This window comes from Archocentrus centrarchus, chromosome 7, assembly GCF_007364275.1.
Source record: "Archocentrus centrarchus isolate MPI-CPG fArcCen1 chromosome 7, fArcCen1, whole genome shotgun sequence".
Classification (NCBI taxonomy): Eukaryota; Metazoa; Chordata; class Actinopteri; order Cichliformes; family Cichlidae; genus Archocentrus; species Archocentrus centrarchus.
Window position 1 is genome coordinate 23,450,089 of NC_044352.1, and position 17,315 is coordinate 23,467,403.

Consider the following 17,315-nt stretch of genomic DNA (forward strand, 5'->3'; position numbering starts at 1 on the left):
CTCTAGGGTTTACAACTATTATCTAGTGCGAAAAACTTAAAAGCGCTATGAACAATCATCGCTGAGAACAGTAAAGAAAGCATGACACTGATACGATATTTATGTATACATATTTTTGATTGTCACTTTCAAAAATTGCCATAAGATTAATTCTCACAATTATTACGATCCGAAATAAATAACATTCTTAGATTTATTCTTTTATAATTGTACTAGGCATTTTTTTCTCTAACCCAAAAGCACAAGGGTTGGGTTGGTTGCGACTTGTCGTCATCGATTGTCTCTCCCTCTCTCCCCCCCGCATCTTTTCAATGGTACGATCCGTTGCCTAGGTACTAGTAGAAGCCAATTTACGCCACCACGCCTGTCCATAGCCGTCCGTTTTTTACTCTGAAAGGTTAGTAAAACTTTAACTTTACACTGCATGCTCAGCTTCGCGCCTCGGAGAAGGTAGGGTTGATTAGGAGTCTTCAGATATCACAACAGAGTCTATCATTTGCTGCCAAGCGGCCACTGGTAAAAGCTACGGCTACAGTTAGCGAGCTAGCGTTAGCTCAATGTGAAGTATGCATCGCTAACTTTGGCACGAACTTTGATAACTAGCACCGTGGGAAGTCACGTTTGTCTGTTTTCGCTGTATACTATCTTATAAACACAGCTTGGTTAGCAAATCTATGCTTGCTACATATCGGTGACTGGAGAGCTATCAAAAGGAATTTAAAAATCCTTGTTTGCTCCTCTTCGTCAGACATTTTGGAAAGAAAGGTTAGCCGGAAAACAAAGATTTTTCGTTTAATTAAGTGACAGTTGTCTGTTATTGGGAACACAGTGCCGCTGTCTGCTTTGCAGGAAATTTGCATAGATTTTTTTTCTACGTGCAACCAGAAGAAGCTTAGTACTAGATCTGTTAACCTGTCTGTTAATGTTAAATGTTCATATAAAGAAAGCAGCACATGAAACACATCTGATCAGTTTGAAGTTTTGCATAGCCTTGGGTGATGTAATGTGTGTCATCTGTTAAAATGCCTGTGTTTGTCGAAGCTGAGGTAGATAATCTCTAAACTTGTGACTACGTGTCCTACCTGGCAGCACTGGTCTAAAGAATCGCATCTTTTACAGAGGACAAGAGATGTTGCCACGGATGGATTACTACAGCAATGTGAGTGCTGAATTTTGAAGATCTGCTGGTGTCCAGCCCCTCGTTGGAGACTGAGTTAGCAGAAATGTGTGGGATCGGTACTTTGACTGCTGGAGTTCATCCCTTACAGACGCTGCTGTGCCAAAGTTAATTTATAACAATGGATAATGAAGAGGTAACAGAGCATCAGTTATTGCTGACATATGTACCAGTGAACCTTCTTGAACTGTAGCACTCTACACAATTTATACAATATTTATTCACAGAGGCCTTTTGTCCATGTGTTGGCCAATTTAATTTGTCCTCAACAAAAAAACATATTTGGAGTGAATATTCTTGTAGCCACGCTCACAATCACCAGTGTTCTGATGGCAGTTGTAGGTAATATTAATCTTTTAGCCATTTAGTCCACAAGAGCATCAGCCAGTTGGTGTGATGTTTAACTGCATGAGACCTGATACCCAGCCTTTGACAATATGCAACATGTTGTTGGAGCCATGACAGCTCCTGCAGTAGTATACAGGCAGCATGAGCCCTGCTCAAGTTACCAGCCCTACAACGTACAGTATTGATTTCTCCAACATGTGTCTAATGTCACAGCATTGTACTACGTGTCATGCAAGCAGACAACCTTGATGTTGACCAGTTTGGTTAGTCTTCTAGTTAGCTGGTAGGAGAGTTAGGTAGAAACATAATAGAAGTTTTATCCTATCTAAAGTTTGCATTATTTTGGCTCTTACTTAAATAACACTTGAGTTGGATAAACATTAGCAAGAAAAGAATTATAATAACAAACATTATACCCAAAGCTGCACATATATCGATTAGATTATTGAAAGGTGTTTCACTATATAAAAATCTGTTAAGCTGCAGCTAAACTTTGCATTTCCACACTTTACTGACGTTCTCTGGACCTTCAGGTATCGACGGAGGTGGACAAGATTTCTCGGCGGCTCCAGGAGGATGGCTTGTCTCCAGGGGCCAGTGCAGAAGAGAGGCAGCGCCACCTTTGGCAGCAGCTTCTCAACAGTGAGGTGAAGCTTCATGCAGCTACCAAAGAGGTGCAGACCTTACGTATGCAGCAGGCCAATGAGATGAAAGAGGTGATAATCTCTTTTGTTGTTTTATTTAACCAGCTGTTGTCATAGACTGGCCCATTTACATGTAATTAAACTCCCAAACAAGCAGTCTAAAAAGAGCATGTTACTTTTCATGACTGAAGTACAATCTTGAATACTCACATGCTGTTATGACTATAGGACACAGCAATGCCACAGCTGAATTACACTACTTTTTTTTGTCTGTCAGCTGGAGAGCTATGTTGCACACATTCGTGGGCTCTTGGAAGAGCGAGAGGGTCTGGCCGCAGAATATGAAAGACAGAATGAACAGCTGCAGCATGAACTTCACCAGATTCAACACCAGCTGGGTGAATTTTTTTATAACTGTAGTACAATGTGTTGGGATTTTTTTCTTTTGGTTTGTACCCTAGCCTTGCTTGCCAGTGTTGATTGTAGGATATTTCAGGCACTCCTCTGTTAACTTTGTTTTCTTTTGTTTTTGTTAAATAAGCAATTTTCTAAAATCATCTACAAATTAACACAATTTCCCTGAGTTGAAAATGTACTTTGTACTTAATATGTAGCTGTAGCGCATCACTCTTTCTTCAACATTCTTTCATAATCTTAAAAGACAAACTACTGACTGGAGGAAATCTTCCTTTCTCCCAGAGAGTCAGAGTAAGGAGCTGGCAGAGATGCTGGCTCAGGAGGACCTGGTGGACATGGGCTTGACCAGCCCCAGTGAGATAGTGGCTTATTTGCTGGTGGAGAGGGCCACACTGCTGGAAAGGTTGGAGGCCGCTGAGAGGAGACTGGAAAGTCAGAGTGTCAGTGGTAACTTGAAGGAGGTTGACCACCAGGTAAAGGGCGGAACTACGTAAATCAGAGGATTGTTCAGGTTTATTTGAATGCCAGTTGTCTAGTGTGGAAAAAAGTAATTTGAAATGTTTTAGCATCTAATAAAGTAAACAGTATGCCCAAAGGCTTTATGCTTGTAGCGATAGTAATGGTTAAAGCTTACGCACGCACAGACCATATACATGTGGCTAAGTAAGTCATTATCTCTTTATGACATTTGGACAGGAGCTTATTTGCCACACGAGGGGGGATGACCTGAGGCAGCAAAGGGACGATCTGCAGAAGACCTTAAATAACACGATGAAGGTGAGGTGACATTAATGTTACCCTGGATCAGTTCCAAGTTTGAATAGTGTTTGTTGTGAGTCTGTATACACTGGATTTTCCTCTCAGCAGTGCTCATCCCAGAGTCCATGGAAGAAGCTGTTTGGCCTTCACAGGTCTGGTCAGAGCAAGCACAGTATTACCCCTGTAGGTCCCACTTTATAGCTTATGCTAAGTAACTTAATACTGGTATCGTGATAAAGAACCAAACTTCACCGGCTTGTTTCAGAGGGCCACTGCTTTTTGAGACTGATAATTTACCTTGATATCTGCATGACTGCTATGCTGCAGAACATTGCTTGTTTCACTAACTCACTTATAAATTCTTGTTTTGTTTTGTTTTTTTAGGGGCGTCCCAAGTTGATAAGGGTTCAGTTGCATTTGATTGTCTTTGGGGACCTTTGCTTCATGTCATACCCTCATCTCACCTTAATTTCCTATCTGTGTGTACTATGGCTATCACTTAAAAAACAGATTTAAAGATTTATCATAGGACAGTGATGGTGAACACAGGTAGCAGCATGTGCACTTTTGATCCCATCGGCTTCACTATGCAGCTGAATGCTGGGATACAAAATGGTAACTAATTTCCCCTGCTTCGTTCCAGGCCTGCAGAAATTATGAATCTCAGCTTCAAAATGCACGTCTCTCACAACTGCATGTTGGGCCCGTGCATCTCCAGTCTACCACTCTACTGTCACTCTTCTTTCCTCCTTTTCTCCTCCTGCCCTGATTGTTAATGCCTTATTCCCTGAACATCAGGCCCACAGTGAGGAGATTTCCCAAGAGCGAAATGAGCGTCGGAGACTGGAACAGGATCTGGAAGAAGCATCCAGGAGGCTGGCAATGGCTCATCAGGATATTCGCAGACTCACTAATGAATTGGATGCTGCTAAAAACAACAGCCCAGACCCAAATGGTATGTTGCAATTACAATACAGTCCTAAATTTTGCTGCGCAACCTATTGACCATGCAACTAACCTTTGCAGTATTTTAAAGTCTGCATAAAAGTAGCTTTGATGTCTTCCCCTAATCAGTTACTTGTTATTGATGATGATGATGATGATGATACTTTGTTGATCTCACAATGGGGAAATTACAGATTATTGTCAGGCCGTAGATTTGGACCTCATCTCTGATTTATTAAATGTTAACATGAATTATAGCATGAATTGACATGCACATGAATTGGCAGAAAGCATATTTGTGGTCCCATAGAATAAAAAATGTGTTTATAATCTCAGGATCTGAGCTTCAGGGAACTGTCCAAGAAGTAGAGAACCTGAGGAAGGAAGTGGAAAAACTAAAACACTCTGGTGAGCCAGATTGGTGGAAATGTTTCTGAGATTTTTTTTTTGTAACCATTTTAAATTCAAGTGGGCAAAATTTTTTTAGGTATTTTGTATCTTGATATAAATTCTGCTTATTTATTTTTGCTTTTATTTATCTTCTTGTATATTGAGGGAAAGATAAAATAATTCATAAACTTTACTCATCTATTAGAAAACGGATTATAAAAACACATTTAAAATTGTTTTTATTCTTTTAGACTTTAATTAATTTAGAAGATTTAAGTCATTGTCAGAGAGACATTACATCACTAGGAAGCTGATATACTTTCTGTTTCTTTACACGTTAATACTGTAAAAGCCTGGAGTAACATTTTTTTCATTATATAGATGTTGAGAATATTGCTTCAGTTCATTGAGGTTTGTGGAATTTGTTTATGCACAGCTGTCTTAAAGTCCTGCCACATCATTACAGTCAGGTTGAGGCTGGACTGTGATTGGGCCATTTCCTTCATTCTTTTCTTTTTCAGCCATTCTGTTGTACATTTGTCTGGGATTATTGTCTTGTTGTATGACCCAGTTTCAGCCAATCTTTAACTTTGGGGCAGAATGTTTGACTCTCGAATACTTTGGTATACAGAGGATTTCGGGTTTGACTCATTGACTGCAAGGTGCCCAGGTCCTGTGGCTGCAAAATAAATCAAGGTCATCACTGTTCCACCACTGTGTTTGACAGTCGATATGATGTGTTTGGACTGTTGTGCTTTTGCTAAATGTGACACTGTGAGTTATGGCCACACATCTCCATGCTGGTCTGTTCTGTCCAAAGGACTTAAGTCTTGTGGTTTGTTCAGATGCAAACCTAAGCCATGCTGCCATGTTCTTTTAAAGAGAACAGGTTTTGTTTTGGCAACCCTTCCTAATAAGCCATGCTTGTTCAGTCTTTTTCTGATTATACTGCATGAGTTTTAACATTTAAGGCTCTTTAATGACCTCGTGGTCTGTAGAGACCTCATTTAGGTCCGTAGAGACTGAAATGTTGCTCTTGGGTTTTTTGGCATTCCTTTGAGCGTTGCATGGATTTCGAGTGTAGTACGTAAATGGGATTGTATTTCAGGTTTTGAATGCCCACAGTAGTTCCAGTGAATCTGGCCAGTAAGTTTAAACATGTCACATAACCAGCTTGGATAAACAATGTCACTTACACAGGGAAGTATTTCTTTATTTGTTTTAATGATTAACTAACTTGTAGCAACTCAAGTTTCTCAACAAATTCACTATACTAGATATATTTACCACCTGCCATTCACAACTGCAGTTCTCTATGGGTATTATCGTCCTAATTATTAAATACAGCATTTATGTGGGGGAAAAAGGCATTTTAATCTCATATTTATACAGTTTTAGATTTTCATATAGGTACATGTTTTTGTCACTCCACAGATATGATGAAATTGCAGCAAGCCAAAGAGCAAAATGACAAGCTAGATGCTGAGAACAGAGCTCTGAGGGACAGAGTGTGCATTATGGAGTCAGAGAAGAAAAATCTCCTGGACCAGGTTAGTAGTTACAATACCTATTTATTAATTTATCAAAAGAAAATAAATAACTTATTACAGAAGCTTAGCACTGATTGATTTTTTTTTTTAGTTGGCAATGAATGATACAACCAAAGAAGATAGAAAGGACAAGATTATTACCAGTGACCCACAAAACACTCTGTCTGCCTTGTTAGCGCAAGAAAAAGATCACATTCACAAACGGTAAAAACACGAATTCCTCGACTACATTATGGTTAACAATGTGACACATTTATGATGAGAATTTACAGTTTGCTCTTTCTCTGACTAATTGCTTCTCATTTATTTATGGTAAGGTGTCATGAGGCTGTGGAAGACGGGCTTGTGCAGGTGAAAGAGCTGCAGCGACAACTGCAGAGGCTACGCAAGAACCACGAAGAGCTGGAGGAGAGGAACGAGGAGCTGGAAGCCTTGCTGGGGGAAGCCCAGAATGCTAGCAAAGAGGAGAGGCATCGCCATGAGGGAGAACTGGAGGGCCTCCGAAGGAGGGTATTTAGCAGAAATGAGTTGTGGCTCAAGATTCATATTTTTAACTGCAAGAGCAATGAATGGATTATACTGTTTAAGAGGTGTTTTACTAGACACTAAGGAAAGCTGTTTTCACAGACATTTCTTAATGCCAGTTTAATATAATTTGTTCTTGGAAACAGTTATTTATCTTATGACTAACAATCTTAAATGGCATTGCAGATCACAAGTCTGGAGGCAGAGATAAAGAAGCAGAAAACTCAAGACAAAATGCTGCAGAATGGAGAAGAGGTCAAAACCACAGAGTACTTACAATCAGTAAGAAATGGCCTGGGATCATTTCACAACAGTGTGGCAAAGCAGTATGAACACAGTGGCTTGTTAAGATCTTAAGTACACAAATTTAAATCAGTAACTGTTTAATTGATTAAAGCTCGCTATGAAGCACAAAAGGGTGTGATGATGTTACATGAAGTTTTAACTATTTTACACTTTTGCTGCACAAAATGTAAGAACATTGTATTTTATTGTCCTCCCACATTTACACACACACACACACACATTTATTAAATTCATGAAACCTCGAAAAGATAGTGATCATACACAGTAAATTAAAGAGTTTTTATACAGTACTTCTGTTTCTGTGGCTTATAGCAACTTATAAATGCTCTCGTCTCACCGTGTCTAAAGCACCTAAGGGACGGCGGCCAAGAGAGCCTGGCTCTGCTCGAGGCTCGTCTGACTGAGGAGAAAGACTGGAGGAAACAGCTGGAGTTGGACCTCAGTGCTGCACAGGCTGCCCTGAAAAAAGAGAAAGAGGTAAAAAAAACAAAAAAAATGTTTGCAAAAAACAGAATTTTGCTTTGTGTGTAGTAGAGTCGTACCACCACAGATGCAAAGAGTTATTACAAATGAAATACCAAACATTAAAAATTGTATTTTTGCATGTTATTCTCTGGTTCTCTACACCAAAGGCTTTGCAGATAAGTGAGCGAGAGCGAAATAAACTGAGACTTGAGAACAACAGCCTTCATATAGAATGCCAACAGGGGAAAACGCTTATCAAGAGTCTCACCCAAGTCAAGGGGGAAAAAGCTCTTCTGGAGGAAAAGGTTTGTTAATTTTTCATTAGGCATTTTAAACACGATGAAACTGTCAGAGTCTTCAGAAGTAAATAGTTATGAATTATAAATATTTAAAGAAGAAGAAATATTCCTTTGATGCAAATGTTTGGAAAAAAATAGCCTGTATACAACGCAGCTTTAAAGTACACGAAAGCAGGTATATATAATACTAAAATACTGTACAGTCCATGATAAAAGTCTTGTCACATATGTACTTAATATTGAATTCTGTTAATATCTTGACTCCTAATTAATTAAATAAGCTTACCAATGAGTCAAATTAATCTCATGGAAAATGGAAATAAATGTAAATGTATACAACTTGGAAAAATCAGCATAGCAGTTTTTGCTTGGACAAAAGTGTTGTCACAAGGAAATGATTCTAATTTCTAGTCCACCAGTTACCCTCAGATATATATATATATATATATATATATATATATATATATATATATATATATATATATATATATATATATATATATATATATATATATATGAGAGCACAGCTTGCTGGTTCAGCAGTCTAAGGACAATTGGATGCTAGCAACATCTGTTTCAATGACCAGTCCACCAGTCCAGGAACCAGCGCTAAGCAAAAGAGAGCTTAAAAACCGAGTTGCATTTTCCAAGGACCGCTTCCAAGGTCAGACAGCACTCTAATGAGTTCCATCCTAAGCACCACCAGTATTACCCATGACCTGCTGGTGGCACTTAGGAGCTCATCTGGATATTTGGAAAACTGTAACATCTGGATGTGGAAGGATTATGGTTTGGGTTTACATCCAGTATGGAGGTGCCAGGGGGATCTGTAAAGTGGATGGAGATGGTGCTAAATGTGAAGAGTTCTTTCCTTCCAGTACTTTCTCTGCTTCAAGCATGGTCAAACTTTTCAGCAAGATGGCACTTTTTTGCCATGCATCAGGTTCCACTATGATGTTTCTCATGGTGAAGAAGATCATCGAGCACATTGAGTGGATGAATGAAGGGGGAAATTTGGAAGAGTAAACCCAACAAACCTGAAGCAGCTGCAAGGCGAACAGGTTGGCGACTACCTGCAGGCTAAAGTTTGACTAAAATAAAAGATTTTTGTATTTGCTCTATTAAAAAGAGAAAATTTCTTCACTGTAATTTGAGTGATTATAATATGCAAGAAAACTTTTGTCCTTGTAGATATGCACTTGTTCATCATTATCAGGTAATAAAAATTAATTTTATTTTGGTAGCATTTAAATAAACTTTAGACCCTTAGCATGAATTATTGAGATATTGCTGACTCTGTTTGGAAAAGTAAATTTATTATCAGCCTAATGTATCCATGTGACAAGACTTTTGTCCAGGACTTTAAATTACATGTCAATATAAGAAAGGCAGTGTGATGCAATACATGCATTATTTTTGACATCTACACCCCCAACATGAGTTTTTCATCATCTTACTGTTTTTAACTTTGGCTGTCAGGTCTCCCAGATGGAGCGTGCCTATAGCAGACTCCAAGGAGAGCTGCAGCATTACAAAGACAGTAACCAGACCCAGGAAGAGCTCAAGGAAAATAAGCTTCATGTCAACCAGATGCAGGAACAAGTTGACCGGCTGACTGCTGAACTGAGCAGCCTTCAGACAGCACACAATACACTGAGGTTGTTTTTAGTTCCAATCCTACAGTGCTGCATAAGATAAGAAATGTTTTATTTATCCCATATTTGGGAAATTCATATAGTATAGAAGTGATAGCACTGCCTCGGTTAGTACTTATATCTTCTTTTCCATGGCCAGTGACAAGATAAGACTGGAACACTGTAGCTTACTTGGTTTGCATATATGTGAATATTTTCCAGAGATGAGATGGCTTCTGAGCGGCTGCAGACTGCTGAACTACAGGCCAGGCTAAGCTCCAGTGTTCAGGAAAAGCTGGCAGCAGAGGGGAAAAGAGAGAGAGTGGAGCTGGAGATGCAGCGCCTCATTAAGCAGCTCCAGTGGCATCAAGACCAACTATCCTCTACAAAGGAAGCATTTAGCAGCAGCCAGAAGCCTGAACTGCACATGGCTCTTATTGAATCTAGACTCAGTCCAGTGGAGAAGACCACAAAAGAGTGCTTGGCTCAGGTAACTGGGCTTGTGCCTTTGGGTAGTTTAGGGTTAGGGTAAAGAAGGGAAACCCTCCTTCACTCTAAAGTTCAGCTGTACCGATTTGGTCTTGTTAAGCAACTGATCTTGATGTTCGACCTACTAGCAAATTAAGGCAAGACAGAAAGGGAATTTCTTATGCCGGGATTATAAATGATCAATATAAATGTTTATGTTGTCTTCATTGTTTTCATATTTGGAATAGGAGCTGAGTGATCTGCAGAGTAAGCTGAAGAAAGAGCGGCAGCAGTCCACTGAGCATAAAATGGCCCTCGAGGCTCAGGTCAATGAAGCCCAGGCACGTATTAAGGTAAATATGAAACACATAAATCTATACTCTTAGTTTATTAAATAACTGGCTCTTCATTTCTGCAATTTCCATATTGTAGCAGCTGCATCAACCTTTATACTTTGGCAGCTGGGATCTTAATATTGTTATTAATTAGTAACCTCAATTATCTGACTCACAGCAATACAGAGGCAAAAAGTTGAAATTTCATTCAGTCTTCCTCTCTTTTGTGTTATTATAATAATGTAATTATATTCACAAATACTTTAGGGCGTCCCGTTTCACTGGTCTGCCATTAAATTATAGTGGGCATGCAGGAGTGATTCTGTGAAAGCCACACAGATCTTACTTGGGGACACTTGACGACCTGTGTTCAGCTGTGATATCAGCATAAACATAACAAGACTGACTAGTGTCCATCTTTAGTCCCAAGATTCAGTGCTGAACCAGAAAACAGAGGAAGCTAAACAAATGAAGCAAGACCTGCAGAGGGCCCAGAGCCTGTTTACCTCAGCAGAGAAAGAGTTGCGCTATGAGAAGGAGAAGAACTTGGATTTGAAGAGACACAACACTCTGCTGGACCAGGAAAAACTCAAGGTGAGTATTTGACCACAGCACATCTGCAATTCCCTGAAACCCACTGATATTTCTCACTTAATTTATTTATCATGTCCTCATCTTTATCCCACTTTTTTTTTTAGAAAGCCTGTCTTGTCTGGCAGCTTTTGCATTCAGAATTATGATCTGAATGCACTGTTGTGCCAAACATATTTGCTTTCCAAAGATGAGCTCTATAAATTATCTATAGGCTCCTCATGCTAGAGTTTTTCTTTTTCTTTTATTTATTTATTCATTTGTGTTTTTTTCACATAAGTGAATGTGTATTATGGTGATGTCAGAGCTGAAAGGTGGGGGGGGGGGGGGGGGGGGGGGGGGGGCAATAAAGGAAGAAAAAAAAAAAAGCACCAGGAAAAAAAAGAAATTATATAATTTTTTTTTTTCTGGTGCTTTTGTTTTTTTTTTTTAAACTGCAATCAACATGTAAATCAACAATCACCAAGTTTATTTTTGTTTTTTCCATCTGCTGTCCTCCCACATGCTTTCTCAGCTTTGTGCAGAACTGAAGCAGGTCCAGACAAAGCTGGTCCAAATGGAGCAGAAAGTCACCAGTCAGACGGCTGATTGTGAACATCAGCAGCAGAAAATCAGGGAATTGGAGCTGGAACTGGCACGTAACTCCACAAACCGCAGTGCCACTACTAGTCTGCAGGAGGACCTCCAGCTTGAGAGGGCACGGCTCATCGCTGCTGACAAGAAGGTTAGTGTTCCTGGAAAGACTGTAATCTGGTGTGAAATCTGGATTGCTTGGTTTGTCAGTGTGTGTTGACTTTTAAGAAAGGCCCCAAGTGGTTTTAATCGCCGGTTCTTTTTTTCTTGTCTGAGTTTTGCTGATCAGTAAAGTAACCAGTGAAACCTGCATCTTAAACCCTTAATCTAATATAGTGCCTATGACACATTTTGGTCTTAAGCAATTAAAGTTAATCCTTTTCTGAATATTCAGTGTGCAGAAGAAGCAGTTGCTCCTTAGTTTGTGAAGAAAGCATCATACATTGTAGAATATTTTTATTAGACATCTTCAGGAAATTCTGCCGTATTTTGGAAATTGATATAAGGTTGGGAGCTAATGTTTTTGTGTCCGACTGAGTGAAGCCTGTGGCTCTGTTGTGGTCTGGAAGGTCTTGGAACTGCAGCAGCAGCTAAAATCTGTCCAGCACCAGCTGCGTGTGGAGGAAGCTCGCGCGGGTGAGACCAACCGCTTGGAGAGGGACAGCAGGGATCTTTCTGACACCTTGTCAGCCCTGAGAGCCCAGCAACAGGAGGAGCACATCACCAGGTCACACAAAGTGCAGTACAGTTGACACTGTCCTTTTTTTTTTTTTTCTTCTTCTAATAGTAGTATCCCTCACCTGCTATTTCTGACTCTTAGATCCTCTTTTTTTTCCATTCTCCTCTCAGGAAGCTGTTAGAACAGCGTGAGGAGGAGCTGCAGCAGCAGGTTCGCTCCCTGAGGCTTAAGGAGGCCTCACTGACCAGGACAAATGCAGAGCTCAGCCACCACGTTCAGCAGCTGGACACCCGTCTGTCCATCCTGGAGGCCGAGCTTAGCAAGGCTAGAGAGGAGGTGAGGAATGGCATACAATACTTTGTGACGTTTGAAGTCTCTCTGTACTCTAAGTTTAGTCTAGTTTTTTCTAATCTCTTTTAAAGTTTGTATTTCCACAGCCAAAGTTCTACACACTTTTAAAGTAGTGTAATATTAAAGTATGTCTTGTTTTGGGTTTTTTTGTTTGTTTTTTTTGAGGTTCTTGCTGACAGCTTATATCCAGACATCGTTTGTGCAATATGTGTGTTCTGCCACTTCTATTTTTGAGTTAAGATTTCAGTCTATTGTTGCAAACCAGAAAATTTCCACAATGAAATGTGTACTCAGTCTTGAGTGTAAGCTGCTATATACGGCACATTTAATATAGTAAGTATATTATATAAGATTCCTTGACAGATATAAAACAAATAAATAAAACTAATACATATGGCAAGCAATTTAATGGCAATACTTCAGTGTGTAAATTTTCTACAGTTGTAATTTTTTTAAAATCTATGTTCTGTAGGCAAAAGACAGCCAGACGTCACGCCAAAAACTGCTGGAGGAGCTGGTGGCCAGTCAGCAGGACTGTAAAGGACTGCACGATGAGCTGCAGCAGGTTCTCCTCCAACTCGATGTGCATGTCAGGTAAGATGCATATAATAACCATAATATAATGGTAATTATGTCACATCAACCTTTTGCCTTTCCTGCTCTCAATCTCCTCTGCTCCACCAACCAGGAAGTACAATGAAAAACAGAGTCAACACAAGACCAAACTGCGTCAGGCCAAGCAGGTGTTTCTTAAGGCGACAGCACAGAGGGACAGCACCATCCAGAAACTGGAGAATGACCTGGCGCTTGCCTCCATCCTTTCACAGAAGGTCACACATGAAGCAGGATGCTGACTTAGTTCCTTTAAGTATTCCTAAAGAAATGTTTGCACTCTAGAAAATTGTTCTTCAAAATCTGTTTTCATAATTTTTCTCATCTTCTTAATCGTGACAGGACAAAGAGAGGATCCAATTAGTGATGGATGTAAATGAGAAGCTTTTAGAGGAGAAGAGGGAACTGGTACGGAAGATAATTGAGGCCGAGGAGATGGGCAGCAAGGGCATGAAGACCGCCTCAACAGTCCAACACAGGTACCTTCACTCACCTTTAACGTGTGCATGCTGCAGAGCCTTTTACCCAGCTTTGTTCTGATTGGTTTCCCCTCCCAAACAGATGGTCTTTGAACAGCTGACGGTTACGGCTGTGTTTACTTGTACATATATTGACCTTATAATAAAAACTTTATGTTTAGCATTTAACACATATTTATACATATTTAACACAATTTGTTTGTTTTTTTTAGTTGTCATTCTGGGCAAATTGTTGTGAAGTTGTGAGTGAGTGTGAACATCACTGTGTTCAAGGGTTAACCTCTTAGAAGTGGAAAATAAACAACTGCAGGACCAAACCTTGAAGCTCTCCAATCAAGTCAGTTCTTTAGAGCATGCTCTGAGGAATATCCAGTCACTCTACAGCCTGGAGGTAATACTTTATACATCTTTATGTATACATTTCACTTTTTTTTTTTTTTTTTGACTGTTGTGGCCTGTTCAAGATCAGTAATATTCTATAAAGATATTCAAAATGAAAGGATTGCTATTTGGCTAAATGTTCCAGGTGGTATTCTCTCTTGGCTGATGCTTTGTTTCCCTTTTTGTCTTATTGTAATTTTAAAAAAACTTTGACATGTCTGGTAATAAATTTAAATTTCAAATACTCAACAGAATGCCAGAAAAATGCTGCCCGCTGATGGTCTCTCTGACAGCATCCTACATACGTCTGCACTAAGGTGAGATAGTTTTGAGAGGACAAACTTGTTGTAGTAAAATATTGATTGATATTTGTAATTTCTGCAATTTGCACATCATCGGTGGTTTGTCGTCAGTCTGACGCCAGGTTCCTGTGACAAGCTGGACATCCTGGATGCAATCTGTCGCGTGAAGATGGGTGAGGGTGGGCTGGTGGATGGTACCCAGACACCTTTCTCCACTCACCCACCATCAGAGCAGGGATACCTGAATCTTACTTCCCCACTGATTCCTCCAGCTTCTGCCAAAGGCACAGAGGAGAGCTCTAAAAACAGGGACCAGGTATGAGACGGCGGTACGATGTCTGACTTCATCTACAGACAAAAAAGCTGCATGAAAATAAAGAATATATACATATAATGCAAATGAACCTTGTTAAAGAGTAATAATGAAAGGGAGCTTCCACTACATTTCTGCTCAGGGTGGTGTCTATGTTGTATGTGTTAGCAGATTCTATTTCAAGCCACATTCTGGATGAGGAGGGATTTGTTGGGTTTGTAAAAAAATAGTCTGTGCAAGTGTCAATCAGGTGTTTTTATTGCATATTTTTTAAGGTTACAGTATGTAACAGGAGATTTGATTTAGTAGCTGAACAATGACACAGCTTTGTCTGGATGCACAAGTCTAAGGCGTACACAGACAGCAGTCAGTTGTTTGCATCAGGCAGCAAATCAAATTAGTGATTAAAAGCCTTGTATTGGCTCATGGGAAAAATTATTATTGTTTCAGTGTAAACACATTAAACCATATTAGTGCGTTTCACACTAATGCAGTGAATGTTTTGTCACGAGTAATATTTGAATGGTACTGGTTTAAACTGAGCACTTTATAAGAAGTTTTACTTGTGTTTACATTTAGGGAAAGTGTAGCAGTGGAATATAAAAGGTATGCATTTTTCTCCAGATAAATTTAACCTTGGCAGTGTTCTGATGCCTGTGAGTGTGAGAGCATCTACACTGATTCCTCCAGCCTCAACCAAAGGCACAGAGGAGATAATAATGTTTTAATGTGTCAAATCTTTAAAACAGATACGCATTTTTACAAATGTATAAAATCATACTGATATCATTTTGACCATCAGTATGTTTCGGACCCAATGTTTTTGTTTACTAGGATAGATTGTGGTACACTGATGGTTAATATTGGACTCTACTCAGAAATGGGCCACTCATATAGAGTACTAGCTGCAGCCGCTCCAGTATTTACTGTGTAGTTTGCTTTTAGTCTGCAAAGTCAGGAAAATCCACATAATTCCAGACATTTACTTTAACTTTTGCAACCTGTTTTTTTGTTTGTTTTGTTTGTTTGTTTCCTCTACGGACACACAGCAGTAAGACATTAGTAATTTGCACATGGCATTAAATGCATAGTTTGTATCCGTCATAATACAATGGGTTTTGTCTTCAATGTGCCTGAAATGACGAAGTATGAATACATCTGATAAAATCTTTGAAAAAGACATGGGAACAATGAGGTGTTATCAATAAGAACCTTTCACTCTTGTTGGATTTGTATAAATGCATTTTTAAACAAAAAGCTATTTTCATAAATAAAAATTAATAAATAAACAATGGTTGTTTTTTTTTTTCCTTACAGTTCACTGAGCAAAGCAGATTGGCTGATACTTTTTAGTAAGAATTAAGAAATCAACAATTGATTTATAACGCTCTGTGAAACAAGACAAAGCTCCTTTTTGTTTCCCACTGATGACCTTAGTTTAACAGCTCATTCTTAGCTCTGCATTCCTAATATTGAGCCACGCCCAAACCAGAAACCATGTCATAATTGTCTCAGTGGTCCAAAGTCCTCTTTTCAGATGAAAGTAAATTTTGCATTTTGTTTGGAAATCAAGGTCCTAGAGTCAGCATATCGATCGTTAATATTCTGGCTTTTCTTTTTTTAATTCAATAAGTATCTTTACATTACATATCTGCAGAAAATAAGAAATATATAAAACAACTTGTTTTTTTATAATTTATCTTAAAAAAGACTTTAAAATATAGAAATAGCTTCTGGAAATGTTCCATTCAAATCAATTTAAAGTTGTGTTTATCTTTTTTCATGACTGGACCAGACATTCTGTCATAATTCTTTATAATACATATTGTACTTGTGTAAATCTCACTTTGGGAAATGACAAGAAACTAAGAATTTATGGATGACTTTTAGAGTTTTATTGTTTGGACTGAACATTTCCAAATGGTCAGGTTTGGGGAGGTGCGACCCTCTTAAATCTCTTTCCCTTACAAAAGAAAAAAAAAATAAAAAATGCACAGAAACCTCTTCAGTCTTAGACTTTGTAAACAATGAAGATTTGGTGCATGTGATAGTGAATAATTGTAATACCTATTCTTGCTTCTAAATCTTTCCCCTCACAAATTGCCTCCGCTTAGTAATAAAAACCCTAAAGCTGACACTGAAATGAATGAAAACTAGACCTCAACATTTTTATACAATAAAATGTAAACTGGAATTAAGAAATTATTGAAAATAAACTGATCTGAATTAAAAATTCAGATCTAAATAAAAGCACATCAATGAAGAACAAAATAAAAGGAACATTGATGTTAAACGAAGCATCAAAAAGCAGAACCTCAATGATTTGAAATCCTGTGTTTTAAGTAACATGCAATTTAGCAGGGATCTTACATGTGAGCAACTCTCAGTGGTTTTAGTGACATTTCGGCCATCGCAGTAACAGGAAGAGGGCTGTAAACAGGAAGTCTTAGTAGCTGCTGAGCATCCTGCAGGCCACAGATGGGCTGTAGTAACAGTTAAGGTATTTGCCATAAGCAGGTTTAAGTAATAAAAATAAAACCCTTTGTGCTGGTATAAATTATCATGACGCAAGTAGCTGACAAATGTTTTTAAACAAATAGTTTATTGTTTTATTGCCCAAACATTACGCCACATTAATAAATACATTTTAACATGACTGATTCATTTGAGGGACTAAAGACAAATATTTGGCATTCTGGTGTTCAGTACATGCATCCATTTCAGGAATCACATCCTTATTAGAAGCACTACCACAGACTTTTTCAAGCCTGC

The 17,315-nt window shown here is 38.8% G+C and overlaps 1 protein-coding gene across 4 annotated transcripts; it reads left to right on the forward strand.

Moving 5' to 3' along the window:
* Positions 1–320: 320 nt before the first annotated feature.
* ccdc30 (coiled-coil domain containing 30) lies at positions 321–14,634 on the forward strand. 4 transcript variants are annotated; one of them, XM_030732623.1, is made up of 28 exons: positions 321–397; positions 1,120–1,313; positions 2,059–2,241; positions 2,447–2,567; positions 2,869–3,059; positions 3,283–3,363; positions 3,454–3,528; positions 4,144–4,300; positions 4,627–4,698; positions 6,115–6,230; positions 6,322–6,434; positions 6,548–6,740; positions 6,942–7,037; positions 7,410–7,538; positions 7,694–7,831; positions 9,305–9,483; positions 9,682–9,949; positions 10,176–10,280; positions 10,686–10,856; positions 11,368–11,577; positions 11,996–12,153; positions 12,276–12,441; positions 12,929–13,050; positions 13,145–13,286; positions 13,411–13,547; positions 13,821–13,938; positions 14,181–14,245; positions 14,342–14,634. In XM_030732623.1, the coding sequence occupies exons 2-28, from the start codon at positions 1,299–1,301 to the stop codon at positions 14,550–14,552; spliced, it is 3,732 nt and encodes a 1,243-aa protein (XP_030588483.1). In that variant the 5' UTR covers positions 321–397; positions 1,120–1,298; the 3' UTR covers positions 14,553–14,634. The 4 variants fall into 4 exon arrangements, with proteins under 4 accessions (XP_030588483.1, XP_030588485.1, XP_030588486.1 ...); XM_030732624.1 differs by having other exon boundaries at positions 371–450; XM_030732625.1 differs by lacking the exon at positions 3,454–3,528.
* Positions 14,635–17,315: the final 2,681 nt, after the last annotated feature.

Bases quoted from the DNA above. Each gene is read 5' to 3' on its own strand.
- ccdc30 (XM_030732623.1), top strand. The intron at 6,741-6,941 runs GTATTTAGCAGA...ATGGCATTGCAG, and splicing joins TGGAGGGCCTCCGAAGGAGG to ATCACAAGTCTGGAGGCAGA. The intron at 11,578-11,995 runs GTTAGTGTTCCT...GTGGTCTGGAAG, and splicing joins TCATCGCTGCTGACAAGAAG to GTCTTGGAACTGCAGCAGCA.